Source organism: Lepus europaeus, chromosome 17, assembly GCF_033115175.1.
Source record: "Lepus europaeus isolate LE1 chromosome 17, mLepTim1.pri, whole genome shotgun sequence".
In the NCBI taxonomy this organism is placed as follows: domain Eukaryota; kingdom Metazoa; phylum Chordata; class Mammalia; order Lagomorpha; family Leporidae; genus Lepus; species Lepus europaeus.
In genome coordinates, this window is record NC_084843.1 from 32,055,860 (window position 1) to 32,071,589 (window position 15,730).

The window sequence follows — 15,730 nt, forward strand, 5'->3', positions numbered from 1 at the left end:
CCCTTTGAGCGATGTTTTCTTGAGGCGCAGCACAGGTAGAAAAGCCGGCCCGCCCCGTCTGTCTCACGATTGTCACATAGTGAACTCACCCACGTCACCAGCACCGGCTCAATGGCAAAACATTGGGGGTACCCAGCGGCCCTGGTCCTGCCTGCCAGTCACCGACCCCTGTCCCCCGAGGCTACCCCTCCCCTGCCCTCCACCAGCATGAGTTAGTTCTGCCTGTTTCTGTGGGTTTTCATGATTGGCGCTTCTGTGCTGACAACCCAGGAAGCAGGGGGCGGGATCAGCCTCGATGCTGGAGCAGCCGTGCTCAGGGTGTGGCTGTCCCCTGCTGCGTGCCGTTCTCTTATGAGCCTGTGTGAGGTGCGCCCTCTGCCCCCCGCCGGCACCCTCCATTCCCTGTGGCAGCGGCAGAGACTTACCAGAGGTGAGAAGCCGCAGGTTGCTCCTCCCCCTCTCCGTGCACTCACCGGTCTGTGTCCAAGTCCTGTTCCCCTGAACAGTAGCAGCCGGCACCTCTGCCTTTGCTTTGGAATGCCGGCCAGCACAGGGCCGGAGCCCAGCTGCTGCGGCTGCAGCTGGGGTGTCAGCACGCCTGCCGCACGCCGCCCTGCCCAGCTTCGCCGTGCACGGGAGCGGCTGGAGATTCTGCAGACATGCAGAGTGTATCTGTGTCACCTCCTCCCAGGCGGCCGTGCTGCTGCGGCAGGTGCCAGGTGCTGGGTGGATTTTCTGCTGTGGAATCCCAGATAGGAACTCACTAGTGATGGCAGTGTGGCCACCAGCAGCACACTGAGTGTGTGACACGCGCCGCGCAGTCTGATTCCCTCAGTGTCCCTGGGAGCTCGGGACTGTGGCCGGCACCGGAAGCCACTGCAGCTCTTGCCCAAGGTCACGCAGTGGGTAAGTGGCAGCACCAGCCTCGAGCCTCAGCCTCCTGGTGCCCTGGCCTGCCTTCCCCCTTCCCTCCCTCCCTCCCTCCTCTCTCTCTCTCTCCCTCCCTCTCCCTGCAGGGCCTGTGAAGCCTGGTATGAAAGTGCAAGTGTGGCTGCTGACTCTGCCCACCCTGGCAGCGGCACCACTCGGCCTGAGCCACGTGCCAGTACCTCCTATTCCACAGGCTGAGGCTTGCAGGCTTAGAAAACTTGCACGAGGCCACTTTGTGGGTCTGTGGCCTGCTTTGCTGCAGGGTCTGACTCTTCTTTTTCTCTCTTTATTTTTTATTTTATTTTATTTTATTTTATTTTTTTTACAGGCAGAGTGGACAGTGAGAGAGAGAGAGACAGAGAGAAAGGTCTTCCTTTGCCGTTGGTTCACCCTCCAATGGCCGCCGCGGCTGGCGCGCTGCGGCAGGTGCACCGCGCTGATCCGATGGCAGGAGCCAGGTGCTTCTCCCGGTCTCCCATGGGGTGCAGGGCCCAAGCACTTGGGCCATCCTCCACTGCCTTCCCGGGCCACAGCAGAGAGCTGGCCTGGAAGAGGGGCAACCAGGACAGAATCTGGTGCCCCAACCGGGACTAGAACCCGGTGTGCCAGCGCCACAAGGCGGAGGATTAGCCTAGTGAGCCGCGGCGCCGGCCTCTTTCTTTTTATTTTTCATCTACTCGAAGGGCAGAATGAGAGAGAGAGAGAGAGAGAGAGAGAGAGAGAGAGAGAGATAGAGATATTGAGATTTTCCATCTGCTGCTGGTTCCAGAGCTCGGCCAGATCGAAGCCAGAAGCCTAGAGCAGCTTCTAGGTCTCCCACGAGGACGATGGCAGAGGCTCAGGCACTTGAGCCCTCGTCTGCTGCCTCCCAGGTTGCCTTAGCAGGAAGCTGGATTGTCAGCGGAACAGCCGAGACCAGAGCCTGCATTCCAACAGGGGATGGAGGTGTTGCAGGTGGTGGCTTAACACACTGTGCCACAGCACCTGTGCCCACACCCCCATCCCCAAGTCCTTTATCAAACAGTCTCACGAACAGGAAAGCCGACGCTGGGACTGCCCAGGTTCCCGGTGGGCCTGGTGCTGAGCAGGTGTGGGGAGGCTAGACAGGGTTGCGGGGCAGGGGGGAGCAGTGGGGTCAGGTGGGGGCGCCCAGAGCCTCTGTGTGACGTGAGTGCTGGCAGCAGGGTCGGTGCTGTGCAGTGTGGTGGCTGAGATGGAGCAGGCTTCGTGCTGTGCATGGAGGTTGCAGAGCAGACAGCAGAAACCCGGCCTTGGCTGGTGCCCAGCACCCTCCCAGCTGGGCCCCACTCCCCTTGCTAATCCCCTTAGAGGCCGGCCTTCCTGCAGGGGCCAATCAAGTTAGAGCGTGAAGGAGGATTAACCGCGAGAACATGGGGTCCTGACCTTGGCTTCCCGGGCCCTGGCGGAGGATAGACAGAATGTGCAAAGAGGGCGGCTGGTGCCGGGCGCCAGGGGCTGGGGTGGAGCCCACGTCTGGGTGTGGGCCTGGCCGTCCCTTCTCTTCCAGGGAAGGTGGCCGCTGGTATCTCCAGGGTGCTGCCAGACCCAGTGGAGGCTGGTGCCAGTGGAAGCCCACCAGCTCGGGCCCTTGATCTTGGATGATGGGGTGCAGGCTAGGTGGGGGGACCTCTGCCTTACCTGCAGCCCCCCGGGGAAAACTCTAGGCGGTTCCAGGAGAGTGGCCTCCCACGGTGCAGAACCAGCCTGCCTGGCTCAGCCCCTGCCTTCCCTTTGCTTGGCACATGGCCCAACTTCTTGTCTTGGTAAGGAAAATGCTGAGGGATTGGGGAGGGACAGTCATGTAAGGTGCTCTTGAGTCCAGTTCAGCTAAAAATGACTGCAGTGCCCCAGGCTGCAGGACACGGCACAAGCAAAAACAAGCCTGTGCCCTTGGGAGGGTTTTCCCCCTAGGGGAGGAGGACGTTAACCAAAACCAGTGATTCGTGACACCCGAGTTTCCGGATAATCTCCGGTCATCCCGGGCCAGGATCTGAGATCTGGGTGAATGGCTGCCACTGGGCAAGGAGTGCAGGGAATACCAGATGCAAGTGGAGGCGGATTCGGGAAAGATGAGAAAAGCGTGAACCAAGGAAGAAGTCAATTAGGGCCAGAATTTGAGAATCGCTTTGAGTTTACCATGTGGAGGAGGCGGCCACGTCCAGGGACGGCTTCTGGCGCCCTTTAGTGGTCAATATGGAAACAACAGAACCTGCCGGGAAGGAATTGATCTGTGTTCAGGGCAGGACAAAGGCCTGGCTTTTCTTGTGTTGCTGAATGGAGGTCTAGTTCAGAAGCCAACCTACGTGAAGTCACATAGGCGCCTCCAAACCTCTGGGTGGCAGGTGTTTGTGTGCCCCTTTAACAGAGAAGGAGCCCGGAGCTGTCAGCCCCATAGCCTCCCTGGACCCCGGCTGGTGAGTGGCAGGAGCAGGAGCTGAATCCTCACTTCCTGATGTGTGGTGCAGCCCTTTCCCCTGCCACCTTTGCTGTGCATACCAGTTTCTTTTCTTCTAGAGAGAGAGAGAGAGAGAGAGAGAGAGAGAAGGAGAGGGAGAGGGAGAGCGAGCTTCTCTCTGCTGGCTCACTCCCCCAAATACCTGCAACAGCCAGGACTGTGTCTGGCTGAAGCCAAGAGCAGGGAACCCAAACCACACCTCCCACGTGGGTGGCGGGGACCGCCACTGCTGCCTCCCAGGGTGTGCGTCCGCGGGAAGCTGGGGAGAAGGAGGGGAGCGCGTTCAGACCCAGGCACTCTGATATGGGATGTCTTAACCAGCGCTGTTACTGCCAGGCTGAACGCCGCCCCCGCCTCCCCCAGCATGCTGCATTTTCCTGAGACTTCTGTTTGCCTCTGTGTTAGGGGCTGGCCTCTCCTGGGGTCTTATTCATTAAACAGTGGGCACCACTGCCTGATGTGATATGGGGTCAGCACCACACCCACCCGGGGCCCCTCATCTTAGGGTGTTGGGAGGCAGTGTTGGCATCCCCTCTGCCTGCATGGGGCTGTGTCTTTCCCCTGTAGACTTCAGTGCCCCTCTGGGCTGTCCCATCGCCTGCTGGCCGCCTGACACCTGCCAGCTGCTCCTGCCATGCCCTGACCCTGCCAGGCCCGGCCGTGTGTCCACACCCCTGCACAGAGTGCAGCGCCCCTCTTCTATCCCTGCCCTCCTTCCCCTCCCCCACTTAGCTCCTGGGTGAGTCCTTGGAGGACTGCTTTTCTTGATTGTGCTTCGATGCAACGCTATTATAAGAAACAGACACTCAAACCCCATTAATTATACGGACCAACATTATTGATTAGGTCACACTATAGTTTTCTTATGAAGACTCCTGGGAAAATTCTTGGCTTGTTCTAGTGCCAAAGCATCTGTACTCCTCAGAAATGGATCCTTTTAAATTTACACAAATACAAAGGAACTGTAAACGGCATGGAAATGGAATTAAAAGATAGTTTATTTTGATGCAAAAACTTTTTAAAAAAGATTTACTGATTTATTCGAAAGGCAGAGTTATGCAGATTGGAGAGTTGGAGTGAAAGAGAGAGCGAGGTCTTCCATCTGCTGGTTCACTGCCCAGATGGCTGCGATGGCCAGGGCTGGGCCAGGCAGAGCCAGGAGCCAGGAGCTTCACCCAGGTCTCCCACATGGGTGGCAGGAGCCCAAGCACTTGGGCCAGTCTCTGCTGCTTTCCCAGGCCAATAGCAGGGATCTAGATTGGAAGTAGAGCGGCCAGGACGCAAACCAGTGCCCATATGGGATGCCAGCATCGCAGGTGGCGGCTTTACCCACTGTGCCACAGTGCCAGCCCCCATACATTTATGTTTTAATTCTGTTTTCCCGCAGACTTTTGAAATCCTTTGTATTGTATAAACCGTCGACTGCCTGATTCCCTTCTGCACACTGGCAGGTGCGCAGCTCACGTGGCGCCTGCTTCCCGGGTGCCACCATCGATTTTTTTCCTCTCCTTTGCCCCATTTTCGCATCTGCTCTCTCGCTGTGAATCCCCGTAAGCCACCTCAAAGCCTTTCTGGAACAAGGTTGGGTCTTGATCGATGAGCCAATCAATATCAAGAAAAAACCTCCCTCGCAGGGCTGTGGTGAGGATTAAATGGAATAATGGATGTGAGTGCTGGCCCGGAGCTCCTGGGGGACGTGGCCAGAGGGCAAAGTGCCGGCCTGGCCGAGACCAGGGTCCCACTGGGGGGCCCGCCTCCCCACGTGCCCCCCACCTGCCCGAGCATGCGGGAGACGCCGCCATGGCCAGCAGCCCCCTGCCCTGTCTTGCCCCTGGCTCCCTGACTCCCTGTGTGTGTCTGTGCCGCCTGCCTCCCCCGCCGCCCTGAGACCCAGTTCCTTGCTGGGTGTGTGTCTGACCTGTTGGGGCTGCTGTGACGGGCGCACTTCTCACGGTTCTGGAGCCTGAGATCCCGGAGCTGGGAGATGCCTGTGCCTGGTGGGGTCACCTTCCCAGCTTACCAAGATGCCTTCTCGCAGTACCCTCAGGCCGGGGAGCTGAGGGCAGGGTGGGTCTCTGGGGCCCCTTTTCTAGGGGGCGCTGATCCCATTCACGAGGACTCTGCCCTGACACCCCCCCGACATGTCACATTGGGGATCAAGTGTTTGACAGGTGACACAGACATCCCGACTGCTGCCGTGTGCCTTGGGGCAGTTGGCATGGCCATGGCCCACGCTGGCGATGCTGCTCCTGGTCCATCATGTCAACAGGAAAGCCCAGGGCTCAGGGAACCCCGTGCTGAGGGGTGGTGGAGAAGCACGGTGGGTGGTCCACTCCTGAGCCCCGGTAATGCAAGGGGCTGAGAGAAAGGACACGGAGCCTGCCGGGTTCTGCAGGGCCACCCGCCTTCGCGGCCTTGAGAGCATGGCAGAGGCAGGCACTGGGGCAGGTGCCCCGGGCCCCACTCTGGTCCAACCTCAAAGGAATTACTGAGCTCCAAGTTCCCGCCTCAGCCAAAGGGGCCGGCTGCCAGCCGCCATGTGGGGGCTTGAGTGTCTGGGTTCATGTTCGGGGGCCGCCTGCAGCTATGGCTGGGAGGCCTGGAGGAGATGCCTCAACCTCTCTGGGCCGCCTTTCCCGCCCTTGTGTTCACTAACCACAAGGTTGGTTCAAGGGTTGAATGAAGCTTGCGGGGCAGCGCCAGCCTGGGGGCTCGGGACACAGCTACTGCCAGCTCTGTAATCGGAGGAGCCAGGGAAGGGGTGTTTGTGAGCACCTGTGGGTGCCATGGAGGCTGCTGAGAGAGGGAGGGAGAGGCAGGGGTCTGGTGCCGGGGGCCCAGTCCTCCCAGGAGAGCCAAGGAAGCATCTGGATGCTGGCCTGCTGTTCGCTGAGTCCCTGCGGTGCTTCCTCCCTGGCATCAGAATTTGTGGGGAAGGTGAGGAAGTCCCAGAGGGCAGCAGTGGGAAGGGGTCAGCATGGCCGTGAGGCTCCTCCCCTGATGCACCCCAGGCTCCAGGCTCCGAGAGGGTCCCGGGGAACCTGAGATGTGGAGTCAGATCCAGCCCCGAGGTCCAGGCCTGCTCGGCCACCCCTGGCTGACTCCGTCTCTGCCCGGGGCTCAGCTCCCTGAGCGGGGAAACACAGCTGAGCCTCAGGAGCACTCGCCCGTCTTTGCTCCTTGGCAGCCGGTGCGGCGCCGTGCCTGGGGCTGGCGGGCTGGCGGAGGTCCGGCAGGGCTGCTCCCTGCCCTGCGCTTCTCCCTCCAGCTGCAGCCGCTTCGCCCCAGGGGCAGGTGGCCGGGACTCCAGCTTCATTCATTCGTTGCTTGTTGCTGACCCAGCTGCCGGGGTGTGCTGGGCCTTGTCCCAGGTGCTGGGCTCCGGCCGTGGCCGCTCGGGCCCTCTGGCCCCCCAGCTCCCTGGCGCCGTCCGGGCCCTCTGGGGAGTGTTCCTTCTGAGTGTGTTTTCCTCTGCCTTTGCTCCCACCAGGGACCTGAGTGAGAACGCCATCCAGTCCATCCCCAGGAAAGCTTTCCGGGGCGCCACCGACCTCAAGAATTTGTGAGTACAGCCCTGAGAAGGGGAGGGTGCGGGGGTGCAGGGGTGCAGGGTCAGCCCTGGCAGCGTCCTCGGGGGTCTCGCTGAGCTGTGTGGTCCAGGCCACCAAGGAGCTGACCCCGACTCTGAAATGGCTGTGGCAGCATGGGCTTCTGGAACGGTCCAGGACTGGAGGGAACAGGCAGCCCCTGCCTCTCTCCCGAGTGTGGTGCAGTGCGAGAGCCAAGCAGGTGCTGGGGGGGGGGGGGGGCTTGTGGGTGCACAGCGGGTGGTCCCAGCTGCTTAAATGCCCTGACCCCCACCCCTCCCCATCTCTGGATTGGGAGAACCAAGTCTGAGTGTTCCCGTCAAGTTACATATTGTACGTCTACGCTGCTGCAAGTCTACCCACGTCACTAAACCTTGATACACTGTTCTGGAGAAGGTGGATCAGCATGGCTACCTCACAGGCTTGTTCTGAGGTTTACAAGAGATACAGGAAAACACTGTCAAGTGTCATTTCAACCTGATGCTTCATCCTTGTCTTCGGGTTTCTTCTGGCCCAGGGCGTAGCAGCTCCCTGTGGTCTGCCTGCACCAGGATTGCAGCCACCTGGCATGCGTGCCACATGCCCCTTCTCAGGCCTGTGGCAGACATTGGTAATCAAATGCCCCTTCTCAGGCCTGTGGCAGACATTGGTAATCGAATGGCCCTTCTCAGGCCTCTGGCAGACATTGGTAATCGACCACTGATCCTTTCCCACAGAGCTCAGGTCGCAGCTTGAGTGTACTATGATGTCAGTCTCATCTGCTCTTGGGCTGAGCCCCTGCCGCCACCACTCCTCTGTCACGCTGTGTCATTTCCCAGCTGCCAGCACCGTCCAGGTGGTCTCCAGTGGGTGGGGGTGTTCAAGCCTCCTTAGAGGAATATAGCATCGCTTTTACTTCTATTTTTTGTTTTAACTGAAAGCAGGAACAACTGCAAGCTTTTGTTTTCCTGACTGAGAGGAATCACCGTGTGGGTTGAGATGTGGGTGCCTAAGGGAGGGGGCCCTGACTCTTTTTTTCTTTAAGATTTACCTATTTATTGATTGATTTTTTGACAGACAGAGTTAGACACACACAGAGAGAGAGACAGACAGACAGAGAGAAAAGTCTTCCTTCCGTTGGTTCACCCCCCAAATGGCCGCTACAGCTGGTGTGCTGCGGCCGGCGTGCTGCGCTGATCCGAAGCCAGGTGCCAGGTGCTATTGATTTTAAAAGCAGCATGGCAGAAGAGGGGAGACAGAGAGAGAAAGAGAAGTCAGTCTTCTACTGGTTCATTTCCCAAATGCCCACAACAGCCAGGGCTGGGCCAGGCTGGCACCAGGAGCCCAGAACTCAGCATCCAAGAATCCTATGAGAGTGGCAAGAACCCAAGCATGTGGGCCATTCTCCACTGCCTCCCAGGTGCCTTAGCAAGGAGACAGAATGGAAGTGGAGCCACTGAGACCCTGACATGGGATGCACAGGTCCCAAGCTGTGGCTTATCCCAAGGCACTGCAGCTGCTGCTGGCCTCTTTTTTTCTTTCTTTAATATTTTTTTTTTGAAGGGCAGAGTTACAGTGGGGGAGGAGAGAAATGGAGAGCGATCTTTCATTTGCTGGTTCACTCCCAAAATGGCCACAACAGCCAGGGCTGTGCCAAGCTGAAACCAGGAGCCTGGTCTCCCATGTGGGTGGCAGAGGCCCAAGCACAATGGTCATCCTCTGCTGCTTTCCCAGGCACATTAGCAGGGAACTGGATGGGAAGTGGAGCAGCCGGGACTTGACTGGTGCCCACGTGGGACACTGGCATCACTGGCAGCAGCTTTTCCCACTGTGCCACGGTGCCGGCCCCGCCCCTCTTGTTTTTAAAACTGAGTTCTGGGTCAACACGTTTGGACGCCCTGTGCTGGGCACTGCACTGTGCCTTCTACAGCTTCCTTTGCTTCACAGACAGCTGGACAAGAACCAGATCAGCTGCATTGAGGAGGGGGCCTTTCGGGCTCTGCGGGGGCTGGAGGTGCTGTAAGTAAGACGTGAGAGGGGCAGGGGCTGGGGGAGCCCCGCTGATGCAGATGCTGTGGCCTGGGCAGGTGGGGGCTGGGACACAGCCAGGGAGAGCTGCTGGGTGACAGTCGCCTGCAAGGAGGGGGGGACACAAGGTCAGTGGGGTACCCTGGAACTGTGGGGCCAGGCTCAGCCTGCTCAGCGTGAAGCCCAGGAGAGTTTCTGACAGCCGGGGCTGGATCCTGTCCCCTCTGACACCGGGGCTGGATCCTGTCCTCTGACAGCCGGGGCTGGATCCTGTCCCCTCTGACACCGGGGCTGGATCCTGTCCCCTCTGACAGCCGGGGCTGGATCCTGTCCCCTCTGACACCGGGGCTGGATCCTGTCCTCTGACAGCCGGGGCTGGATCCTGTCCCCTCTGACACCGGGGCTGGATCCTGTCCTCTGACAGCCGGGGCTGGATCCTGTCCCCTCTGACACCGGGGCTGGATCCTGTCCCCTCTGACAGCCGGGGCTGGATCCTGTCCCCTCTGACACCGGGGCTGGATCCTGTCCCCTCTGACACCGGGGCTGGATCCTGTCCCCTCTGACACCCGGGGCTGGATCCTGTCCCCTCTGACACCGGGGCTGGATCTGTCCCCTCTGACAGCCGGGCCTGGAATCCTGTCCCCTCTCCCTCTGGAGGCCTCACCCCGACCCATGCTCCCCAGCATGAGACACATGAGACCCCCAGCCTCTCATGCCCCTGCTCCGTGTGCCCCTGTCTTGGTAGACTTGGAGGCTCTGGCTCATGGTCGCTGACCCAGCCCAGGGCTTTCCCTATAGGGTGGGTCCGCGCATCCCCTGTCCCTCCTGTCCCTCCCACATGGCCCCTCATGTCTGGCCCAGTGCACCTGCTTCGAGAGCCTCCTCAGAGGTTAGCAGGGGCCCTGTCCCACATCGGTAACCGGCTGTGGGCGGATGCCACAGGAGCCTGTGTCCTCCTTTCAGGACCCTGAACAACAACAACATCACCACCATTCCCGTGTCCAGCTTCAACCACATGCCCAAGCTTCGGACCTTGTGAGTCAGCTCTGCAGCGGGGCAGTGGCCGGGCTCTCCCACCCCACAGAGGGCAGCGGGGGTAGGGGCGGGGGGCGCCCGCTGGAAACCCGCAGGTAGCCCGAGTAGTTTCTGTTTTGTTTTTCCTTGGGAACAAATGTGGTTTCTGTGTTTGGAAGCGAGTCAGGTGGTTTGGGCAGCGGCTCTGAGTGAGCTCGGAGATCTGACGTGTGCCCAGAGCGTGCCTGGGAGGGAGGAGGGGGAGACCGTGGGAGCCCCACAGCTGCGCAGTGGGCGGAGCGTGGGCTGTGCCTGGGCTGGACGCGGCCTCTGGGCTGGCCTCCTGCCTGGGGCAGGGCCTCCGCTGTTGGCCTGGGGCTGCGGTCCAGGGGGGTTGTGAGCCACTCTGTCCCCTGCAGCCGCCTGCACTCCAACCACCTGTTCTGTGACTGCCACCTGGCCTGGCTCTCGCAGTGGCTGAGGCAGCGGCCGACCATCGGGCTGTTCACCCAGTGCGCGGGCCCCGCCAGCCTGCGCGGCCTCAATGTGGCCGAGGTCCAGAAGAATGAGTTCAGCTGCTCAGGTGGGTGCAGAGTGTAACCGGGCTCCTGGCTGCCCTGCCCGCCCATCACCACTGTAACTGTGAAGGAACCCCGCCCCCTCACCCATCGCCTCCTGTCCTCCCCCACTGCCTGCCCACCCATCAGCCCCTCCTGTCCCCTGTCCCTTGCTGTCTGCTTCCACCCTGTGCCTCCCCACAGGTGCTCTCCTGGCCCTTCCCCCCTCCCCTGCCCTCCTATCACAGCCTCTCCTCCTCCCCTGCCTCGCCCCTGTACCTTGACAAGTCACTGACCATGACCTCTGACCTTTGGCTCAGGTGTGGTGGCCCCAGAGCCTGCGCCCCTACCTCTCCCCACTGGGGCCCTTCACTGCCTCCCTAGCCCCTTCCCTCTCCATACAACAGCCAGAGGAGCCGCAAAGAGCCCACGAGACCTGGTGCTCGCTGCCTTGTGAGCTCACCCCAGCCCCCAGGGCTCCTGTGGGAGTCGGAGCTGCCCAGCTTCACCCAGTGTGTCCCAGCCTCGCCCCCTCTCCCTTCTGGGGCAGCTACCCCCCAGCGGCCTCTCGCAGGCTGCCCTGCAGAGCCCAGGGAGCCTTCTCGGCCCAGATGGGGTCCCCTGGAGACTGTCAGCTGTGTGGGCACATGGAGTGCACGTGTCTCTGTCCTGGCCTGCACGTGGCACACAGACGGTCAGGAGGTGTTAGACTCGTGGTGGAGGACTGAGGGTGCCGATTTCTCCAAACCTGTGGGCTTAGCCCCAGCAGGCACACGGGGCTCGGAAGGAGAACAGCCATCACTCGGCCGCCTCGCCTCAGTGTGGGGCTCCGGGCTGTGACGGGCTCCTCCCCTGTAGCTCTGGGGGACGCCTGAGATGGCACGTGGTCAGCGCTGTGCCCAGGGCTGCCGTGTGGCTATAGGGTGAGAGTGGCAGTATGTGCTGTGCACGTGTGCTCCCCCACAGGGACGGGCTCAGGTGTGAGGACAGCCGGGGTTGGGGGGAGCAGCCGCAGTCCATAGCCGCGGGGTGGGGCGGCAGGGAGCGCGCTCCAAGGGTCCTTATCGGGAAGAAGCCCCCTCCTTGCTTGTGGAACATGCTGGCTTCTGTGGCACACGACACATCCTCTGAACTCCTCCCACCGCAGCCCCCGCCCTGAGAAGGGAGCCGTCCCTCTCTGCCAGGGACACTGACAGCCTGGCCTCGTGTGGTCCTGGTGCCGACCCTTGGGGGCTGCAAGGGAGAACTTCAGCGGTCAGAAGGCTGGTGGGAGCCGGAGCAGGCCCTGCCCTCCTAGGACTGTCCCCGGAGCCACCCAGGTCCAGCGCGCGCCTTCCCCTGCCGGCCCCTTGCAGCCCCACTGCTAGCTGTGCGCGTTTCCTGTAAGATGTGCGTCCTGTACTGTCCGAGGTGGCTTCTTCCACAACAGCCCAGGGTGGGGACGACCCGAATGTCCACCGAGAGTGTGGACCACCGGGTTCCCATGCACCACAGTGGAGCGCTGCTCCGCGGTGAGAGCGAGCGCCCGATGCACTTGCCGGCCTGGTGAGTCTGGAAGACCTCACGCTGAGAAAAGCCAGACGCTGGTGAGAAGTTGCTGTGTCATGCCACTGCGTCACTGTCACGTGCCGTCTGCCCACGGCTGAACACGTCTCCAGGGGCTCACAGCAACGGGGAGCAGGCTTGGCTGATGATTGCCCCACATCTGGAGGAGGTCCAGGCAGCCGCGCGCCTGAGACAGCACAGTTTAGATAAGTTCCACCTCACTGTTTCAAAAGCATGGGCTCTTTTTTTTTTTTAATTTTTAAAAAATTATTTGAAATCAGACTTACAGAGAATCTTCCATCTGCTGGTTCACTCCCAGATGGCCGCAGCAGCCAGCACTGTCGCCAGGAGCCTCTTCCAGGTTTCCCGTGTAAGTGGCAGACGCCCAAGCACTTGGGCCATCTTCTGCTGCTTTTCCAGGCCATTAGCAGGGAGCTGAATGGGAAGTGGAGCAGCTGGGAAATGAACTGGTGCCCATGTGGGATGCCAGTGTTTGTAGGTGGTGGCTTAACCCACTATGCCACTACACTGGCCAAAAGTGTGGGCTTCTATCTCAGACACCAGGCTCGAGCCCGGTTTCCCTGCCTATTATTATTTCAGTTGTGTGAATTTCCACGAACAAACTTGGGGACTCAGTTTTCTCACCTGTAAAATGGCAACAATAATATGCTCCTCGTAGGACTGAAGTGAGCTTCTGCAGGAAGCACATTTACCATGGCACGTAGCACGGAGTGAGCGCTCAGAAAGTGTGGTTGTTGTCATCCTCAGGTGACCCAGGAGGGACTCGGGCTCAGGGCTGCTAAGTGGCTTGGACTAGAACCTGGAGCTTCCGAATTCTAGGCCAGAATTTCCTGCATGTGAATCGCACTCTGGTGCAGCTCATTTCAGATTCAAGTTCAACAAACATCTGACCATTGCCTTCTGTGTGCCAGGCATGCAGAGCCACGTCGCAGTCCACAATCTCTCATTTCCTGTTCCCGTGGGGCTCTCCTCTGGTTCACCCTCATCCTGAGCAACTGCCACTGTGTACTCTGCCCCCACCCATGTCTCTCTGTGGGGAGGAGGGTGCTGATGCAGGACCCCCTGAGGTCACAGCCACCTGTGTCCGCAGGCCAGGGGGAGGCGGGGCGTGTGCCCACCTGCACCCTCTCCTCCGGCTCCTGCCCGGCCATGTGCACCTGCAGTAATGGCATCGTGGACTGTCGCGGCAAAGGCCTCACCGCCATCCCTGCCAACCTGCCCGAGACCATGACAGAGATGTGAGTGGGGTGGGGCAGGTGCTGGGACACAAGCTCCCCCTACTGTACCAAACCCAGGTTGGGGTGGGTAGGAGGGGAGCTGGGGCAGGTGCCACTCATAGCTTGTACCCAACCCGGCCGTTGCAAATGGAGAAGGCACAGTTTGCCCAGGGCTGGGGAACTCTGGAGGGCTGGGGAGGGGTGTCCCCTGTGGTTGTCTGTCTGGCCCCCCTAGTTGAGTGTGCTAGCCCCTGACCACTCAGCACCATCCGCGGGGCCCGTTCAGCTGCAGGGGTCTGGGGTCGTGGTGTTCACATCCCAGCGGCCCTCTTGGTTTCCTGTGCCAGCACTCCTGCCCCAGAACTTAGCCTCCGGGCAGGGGGAGGCTCAAGGCTTATTTGGAGAAGTGAGCTCGGCTGGGCACGGCCGGGGCTGCTGGCCCAGGCCCCCGTGCATCCCTCCTGCTCTCTCCCCGCAGCCGCCTGGAGCTCAATGGCATCCAGTCCATCCCCCCGGGAGCCTTCTCTCCCTACAGAAAGCTGCGGAGGATGTGAGTGCTCCCCTGTGCGGGCGGCGCGAGGGGCCAGGCGCTTCAGAGCCCAGTGATGGGTGGGCCCCTGACCGCCCTTGCCGCTGACCCCAGCCCCCCACTCCTGCTCCCCTGCAGAGACCTGAGCAACAACCACATCGCGGAGATCGCACCCGACGCCTTCCAGGGCCTGCGCTCCCTGAACTCGCTGTGAGTAGAGCGCTGGGCCTGACTCAGTCCTGTTCCCCCTTTCTCCGGCACGGGGAGGAAGGCCTGGTGGTCTGAGCTGTGGCCCTGGCACCCTGGTTGTCTCCCCTTGTCCCCTCCCCTGATGGAGTTTCCCAGCATCCTTTGAGACAGGCATCTTGGCCCCACCTTCCCACAGAAGCCCTAGGAGCTGTGCTCCCCAGCTTCTCCCGGCCTCCTGTGGGGCAGTGACTGCCCGTGGGTGGTGGGAGGTCGCGTCTCGCCACCTCTGTCCAGGGTTTCCAAGCCCTTTGGGGTCCGAGGGGGATGAGGGGGGCCTGTCAGCCAACAAGGCACAGTGCGGCTCTCCCAGGAACCCTTGCTCACACCCCTGGGCCTGCCAAGCCCCTCACCCTTGGGGGTCCCATGCATTTGTACGGAGAGTGTGCTCGGTGCTCTGTGGCTGGGTGAGCCCCCCATGGGTGGGGAATGAGGGTTCCCCCTGCCCTTGGCAGTGCTGGCCATGGGCTTGGTGCAGGCTGGACGCCTGGCAAGTAGAACTGAGTGGAGCTCCTGCCGGGGGAGTCCAGGAGGCCGGCAGCTCCGTGTGTTGTGTGCGTGCCCTCTTCTCTCTGAATAGAGTCCAAGATAGTGGGCGGGGCCAACTGTGGATGGCACCCCTGAAGTTGTGCAGTGTACGACCTATACAGCTGTGCATTGCAGGGTCACGGTCGCTGGCCGAGAAGGTCAGATCCTGGCCAAAATGCAAGGCTCTTCCTCTGAGACGTGAATGCAACCTCCTAGGTTGGAACGTGTGTGTGGGGGGGATGGAAGGAGGGTTCTGTCGCTCAGGGGTACCTGATCACAGCCATATGGGAACCTTCAGGCTGAGATCATGTTGACAAATCCCATCAGCCTTGTGCACTCCGGTCAACCCTGGTCTCATCTCCTGCTCCAACTCCCGTCTCCTCCACCACATTGTGTACACAGCGGCTTGAGGGCTGGTTCTGCAGTGGGCATCCTAGCTCGGCTCCGAGGCACCCTGAGGCTGGCTGGCTAACGTGCAAGCAACCGGCCATTTGTTTCCTCTGCTCAGGCCATCCCAGGTCACCCAGGGGCCACCCTGGGTCCTGCCGCAGTGCCCCCGCCCCCTGGCAGTGACCCTGATGCCATGCTACAGGAGGCTGTGCTGGGGCTCTCCACGGGGCTGAGGGTGGCTGACCCTGGGGTGGGCACACCTACCTTGATGCTTTTACCCATCGATTGATACTTTTACCCCTTCTTGCTGTGTGTCCGGTTTTTGAACTTTTGCCCTCTTCCCTAATGACACAAGGGGTTCGTTCACACTGGCGAACTCTGGCAGTGCCGAAGCGTAAGAAACCCACCGCATCCCTCCACTTAGTGCTCACGCTGCACAGGCCGCCTGCATGCTGCTTTTCCCTGTAATTCTCTGGAAACTTGGGAACTCGTCCTCCCCGGGGGACACCCCTCCTCTGAGGTCTCCTTTGCTTCCTGGAGCAGGTTAATGGCCCACGAGGGCTCCCGCTTCCCAGACTTCTGTGGCACCTGTGTGTGTGGGCCAGGGAGCCAGCTGCTCCCCGCAGGTCTCGGGACCACAGCCACCTGTCCCCGCCAGGTACCTGGGTGCAACCTGGAGGCCA

General features: G+C 60.8%; 1 protein-coding gene across 1 annotated transcript in view; it reads left to right on the plus strand.

Annotated features, from left to right (window-relative positions):
• The window catches only part of SLIT1 (slit guidance ligand 1), a 162,355-nt gene that overhangs the window by 102,666 nt on the left and 43,959 nt on the right, over nt 1-15,730 (plus strand). The window contains exons 5-11 of the mRNA XM_062213973.1: nt 6,897-6,968; nt 8,920-8,991; nt 9,964-10,035; nt 10,434-10,597; nt 13,228-13,375; nt 13,833-13,904; nt 14,022-14,093. Coding sequence (XP_062069957.1) covers nt 6,897-6,968; nt 8,920-8,991; nt 9,964-10,035; nt 10,434-10,597; nt 13,228-13,375; nt 13,833-13,904; nt 14,022-14,093 — 672 coding nt within the window. The remainder of the gene's footprint in view (nt 1-6,896; nt 6,969-8,919; nt 8,992-9,963; nt 10,036-10,433; nt 10,598-13,227; nt 13,376-13,832; nt 13,905-14,021; nt 14,094-15,730) is intronic.